Below are 5,842 nucleotides of genomic sequence, written 5' to 3' on the forward strand. Positions count from 1 at the left end.
GCCAATCAGCGCAAGCCGCCAACGGTTGGCGGCGGCTGGCTGCTACAGGATAACAGGCTAAGTATCATTTAACAAGTATATTTGAGGAATTTCTGTGATTTAAGCGCATTCTGGCGGGCCGATTGTCAAAATTGGCGGGTGTATATTGTTAAGCAATGTTCCGCGATTCCAACGATAGTTGGAAAGTGGCGTCACCTGCAGGAACACGGGAGTTGTAACTGATTTAAAACGGTGAGTTGTGGAAACTGCGGCGGCGACTGCCGGCGAGTTCGACACCATGTTGTATATATATAGTCAATGGCGCGCGTGTGTGCTGTACGTGCGGGCTTGATCTTGCTGCCAGTGGTGTGAACGCACGGCTCGAGCCAAATCTGGCGCCCTAGAATCCCGCCCACCAATTACTGACATTGAGCTAATAATGATCGATATTGATCGTTATTGATTCTAACAGTCTTTGTATGATGACTAAAACTTCAGAGGAAATACACTCACATGTTTAATTCGGGTTTCCAAACTCAAAACACCATCAGATACACGAATTCAGTCACCGCCAGATACCGCCTCTTGCCACAAAACGTGTGTAAACATTTATTTATAGATGGACTCAAGCGCCGTCGCAGTAACATTAGCAAGTTGTTATAAGGACAGCCTCCGCGGTTTGGAGTGGTTTGGTTTGGAGTCCGTCTAGAATCAGCAGTCATTCGGCAATCCTCGGACGAATCCGATACGCAATCGGCCTCAAACTCCACGACAGATGGCGCTCTCGCTCATGGGCTCAATCTATCCTGAGTGAGCAAAGGGGCACTGCATGCAGTTTGAATCGTCCTAGGTATTCCGATTTGGGACCTCACCACTGGCGCCCACAGGTCTTAAGAAAGTAGAAGCACAGAAGGATAAAATCCTCAGTGATAATAAAAAGCAAGCGCTGTAGGTGCGCTGCATGCTAGGGGGGTTTGGGGGCATGCCCCCACCTGAAAATTTTTGAATGGTAGACGTCTGGAGATGCAATCTGGTGAGTCTTGCGAGAGAGATTTAGGAACAAAATGTAGGAACAAAATTGTTTAACCCAAAATTTACTGGAAGCACTGTGCTTCCAGTGCTTCTATCTGCGGGCGCCACTGGACCTCACGTCAGAAAAAGGAAGCAGACCTTGCATGTAAGCCATTGATCTCTATTAAATCTGATGTGACCGCCACTGATCTCGGATTTGCGGATTGAACCTAATCCCCTAATCCCCTAACGGATTGCCCCTAACGGATTTGCAAATTGAATCAAAAGTTGAACTTCCAACGTCGAATCAATGTTGAAATATCAACGCCGAAAAAAAGTTAAAAATATCAATGTTAAATTAACGTTGACGTTTCCACGTTGTTTCGATTTGCTAATCCAATCCCGTTTCCACGTCATTTCAACGTCGATTTCCGACGTTGTGCAAGTAAATTTTGCCCGCTGGCGCGCTAGACATCTAGGTACGTGGTTTTCCTTTAATGGAATGGATCAACGATGACATGGCTGAATTGTTGGCAGTTGTACATCGTACGCGCTAGTCATCTACGATACCTCGATCATCCGCAACTCCGATGTTAGATAAGCTCTGAAAACGGAAAACCGCATTCGTGGAGAGTCACGCACGCACGCGCGCACACAGACACGCACACGCGCATACACTCACGGACGGACACACGCAAGTACGCAAGCACGCACGCGCACAAGCACGCACGCTCGCACGAATGGACGCACGCGCTGTTGCTGTCGTTCTCACTCACTCAAAACATTTGGGTAATACTCCATTAGGAGTGTTCCCAACTTTAATGTCATTAATGGTCATAATAACATATATATATATATATATTAGATATATATGGTCATGGTCATATATTAGTTTGTGGTTTAATGTCATTTAGGTTAGGGTTAGGGTTAGGATTATCAATCATTAATCATTAATCATTAATCATTAATGATATCAAAGTTGGGAACACTCCTAATGGAGCGTTAGCCAAACATTTTTATATTGAAACTGACAGCCATCTCGCATGTGATCAAGAGCGCCATATAATAATAACAATTATAAATAGAAATATATAAGCTTTCTTCTATTATGGACTCTTGATGTAATCCAGCTATATCGTGACAGATGAACAAAGGATGTGCGTGCTACTTATCATGGCGGTGATGCACGTGCCTGCAACTGTTCGATTGTGTGGGTCGCGTGTCTATAGCGAAGTTTGCTATGATTATTGCCGACGTGAGCGGGGAGGAGAGTACGTGCCACGCTTCGTTTGCCGTCGTCATTGTCAATCATTTCTTTTGCTCATATTTCAGTTATAAAAAATTAATAATAACAAATGATTCAAGTTATTAGATTTTATTTCGCACGATTGTTTTACCACCATGAGGATCTTTGCCCTGTTTTTTTCGGTGTGTGTGTGTGTGTGTGCGTGCGTGCGTGCGTGCGTGCGTGCGTGCGTGTGTGTGTGTGTAAGTAGCAAGTAGGGTGCAGTAATTTTGTTCTAATTACTAAAAAAAACTTCAATTCTCTTTTCACTTGCCATTTTCCTAAAGCAATAAAATTATATGAATAAAGAAAACAGAATCAGAGCGTACACGGTATAAACGTATATTTTTACAACGACTACAACTATTTTATTTCTACGCTGTCAAACAAACGAAGCTACATCAATTGCGGCATGTGATACACTAATGCCGCTTTTATACTGCGCACGACTTTAGCCCGCTTCTGAAGCGGGATAACTTTAGCTCGGGATAAGTCGTTTTATACTGCGCACGACTTTAGCCCGCTTCTGAAGCGGGATAACTTTAGCTCGGGCTAAGGGTGTTTCGACCTTTTATACTGGGGGTATCCCGCTTCAGGTCCGGACCTGAAGCGGGATAAACCCCAGTATAAAAGCGGCATAAGAGACAAAGCAGAAAGAAATTTGGCAAAATCTTAAGCGCGTGGAGTTCAACACTGTACAGCTTAGCACGCGGATTGACTATGTCGGATAAAACGGAATGCCCGATACCAGAGGTCAGATAACCAAGACGCTAATATATATATTTATATATATATATATATATATATATATTTATAAACCTATAGTGACAATAAGAAGCAACATACTCATATTATATCTCTCGAATACAGGCACTGAAATAATAACAATGAACGCCACGAGTAGATTCCAGAATAAAATGACATTTCTTACACACGTTTTACGATATTCATTCATTGCGAAATATTCTCTCACAACCCCGAATTGGTGTGGCCACACATAGCACGAAACTCTCATTCCACACAATAAAATTTAATTCGAGAAGAAATTGGAGCGACAAGATTGCAACAGCGAGATGTGCATTCAAGTGTTGTAGAGAGAGAGAGAGAGAGAGAGAGAGAGAGAGAGAGAGAGAAAGAGAGCGAGAGAGGGAAAACAGAAACATAAAAAGAAAGAGGGTTTGAGAAAAATGGAGGGAAAGAGAGAAGGGGAGAAAGGAAGAGAGAGGGGAGAGAGGGTGGTAGGGAAAGAAAGGATTAATATGAGAAGTGAAACTATTCGACACTGACGAAAAATATTATACCTACGAAGGTTACACACATTTTACCAGGTCTAAGCTGTTAATCCGGCTTGCTGCATTTCCTTCCCTAGCAGTTTTTCCCCTTTCAAATCTCAAATCGTTTACTTTAAACTTTCTTATAAATTTACCCTCCTGAACCCGGTGACCGAGGATCCAGCCTGACTGACTGACCCCAGCCCCTCACCATGGCCCTGTCTACTTTAATCCACGCAGATACCATATTGTTATTCCAATTCCATATTATTCGGAGTGACTGTGGACTGCGAATTATGTGAACATTTCAACGTAATCATGACCATGCAAGATTTGCGCAGCTTGGAAAAACGAATCAGATACAGTATGGGGTTGAAGAGACTATTGGTGACAGCTAGCGGACCGACAAAGTCCATCGAGTACAACTCCCTGCCGCTGTGGACGTCCATCGTGAAGACAATATTGAACGGCAACCAGCAGACGACTAGTACCGTGAGCATGATCACAACGGTGACGGCGACCTTCAGTTCTGCCTTTAGAATCGACAACGGCATCGATCCAGGATGAACGTCGACATTCTGTGGCTGCACTTCCATCATATTCCGACGAATGTGGCGGTGGGCAACGACCAGCACCTGCGCATACATGGTGGTCATCAGCATGCACGGCACGTACAGCTGCACGATGCCCCAAAAGACTGCGATGCCGATTGGGAACACAGTCACCGAGCAATCGGTAAAGTGATCGACTCGCTGATCCCATCGGATGATCAACGGCAAGAAGCCGACGAACAAGGAGAACAGCAAGTAGATTGAAATGGCGATCTTAGCCGAGAGCTCGCTCACGAGCCTGTTGTAACGGAGCGGATGCACGATGGCGATGTACTGGTCGACACTGACAAACAGCAGGCTCATGGTCGACAGCTGGTTGGAGAACATGAGCAACGAGAACGAGACCATGCACGCCAAAATCGTCTCGCAGAAAGTCTGGCTGTACTTGAGAACCACGAAGGTGATGTAGATGAGAGAGACGAAGATGTCGGAGAGCACGTGCGACCTGAGAAACCAGTACTTTATGTCCCTGAATTCCGCGTGGCGTCCTCGAACGAGCGTTACGAGAACTAGCGTGTTTAGGAGAAAGATGGTCGACATCAGAATCAATCTTCCCGCGATGGCAATGCGCGTGGAGTCATCAGTAACTGCCGACACGGTGCAATTCACGCTGGTGTTAAAACTAGCCATGGCGAATACGGGTTGTAAACACTCGGAACTTTGGATTACGTATTTTAGAACCCGTATACTTTAAATGTCTCCTCACACTGTTTCGGTTCTTGATTCAGTGCTCGTGTAACTGCGCTAACCCAGTAGAATATGTAGTACATGCATGTCACAAGCGCGTGCAGCATTTCGCGCGGAGATTGAGCTTCGAATACTCCTCTCGTGCTTGCCGATGAATAATAGCCTCGTGGCGGTGATGACAATATGACGAACAGTGGGTCTGCACATCTAATGCTCGTAAGTGCGAAATGCAACAATAGCGCTCCACGACCATCGCGCTACGTCAAACGATACGGCGCACAGCTCCCGATACGCCACCGGACAGTCACGGCTGCGCACTCTCATACGTCGTTACTGGTCACGTTTACAAAAGTCTGCACTTAAGCCCGGTGCACACGTGAGTAATTTTACAGTAATCTGACGCATGCATCAAGCAACTCTATACCATTTGACTGAGTAAATTACGTGTGCGCCGGGCTTTCGGCGTAGCGTCATAGCAGCCGAAACGTTCTTTGATCACGTTACTTTGCACTATTTTACCTTGCGCCTATTTGCGTGCTCGACCATTGATCTACCCACCCTAATCCGTTGTGATTTTTTTAGAAATAATTGATTGTTATTTCTTATTAGTTGTGGCAATATTAGTATTATTATTTTTTAGTTTATGAGTTTATGAGTTCTTTTAGTTGGTTGTGAGAAATTGCGCAAGCCGCAGACACGCAGATATCTTGCTCATAGGTGCCATAGTTTCAAACACATTAAACCTGAAAATTTCCGTTCGATTATTTGCGACCATTTTCGGATTACAATCAATTTTCCCACACATTCCCCTCTTCCTCCTCGATGTACCCTAACTTCATTATCAGTTGATGTAATGAGTTGTTAGTAGCTCATGCTAACCGTTGTCAAGCGCACTAACACACGCGACGCGCACTAACACACGCGACGCAACGTGCACTAACACACGCGACGCAACGTGCACTAACACACGCGACGCAACGTGCACTAACACACGCGAC

At 45.0% G+C, this 5,842-nt stretch overlaps 2 protein-coding genes across 4 annotated transcripts in view; both read right to left on the bottom strand.

Moving 5' to 3' along the window:
* The window catches only part of LOC106810451 (Na(+)/H(+) exchanger beta-like), a 23,809-nt gene extending 23,244 nt beyond the window's left edge, over nt 1-565 (bottom strand). For all 3 annotated transcript variants that reach the window (XM_014813814.1, XM_014813813.1, XM_014813812.1), the window contains exon 1: nt 493-565. In XM_014813814.1, the coding sequence (XP_014669300.1) occupies nt 493-494 (2 nt within the window). In that variant the 5' untranslated portion in view covers nt 495-565. The remainder of the gene's footprint in view (nt 1-492) is intronic.
* A 3,232-nt stretch (nt 566-3,797) lies between these two features.
* On the bottom strand, nt 3,798-4,787 carry LOC106810446 (adenosine receptor A2a-like). Its single transcript, XM_014813804.1, has one exon. It carries the CDS (start codon nt 4,785-4,787, stop codon nt 3,798-3,800), a length of 990 nt encoding a protein of 329 aa, XP_014669290.1.
* Nucleotides 4,788-5,842: the final 1,055 nt, after the last annotated feature.

Source organism: Priapulus caudatus, unplaced genomic scaffold (assembly GCF_000485595.1).
Source record: "Priapulus caudatus unplaced genomic scaffold, Priapulus_caudatus-5.0.1 Scaffold441, whole genome shotgun sequence".
Lineage (NCBI taxonomy): Eukaryota > Metazoa > Priapulida > Priapulimorpha > Priapulimorphida > Priapulidae > Priapulus > Priapulus caudatus.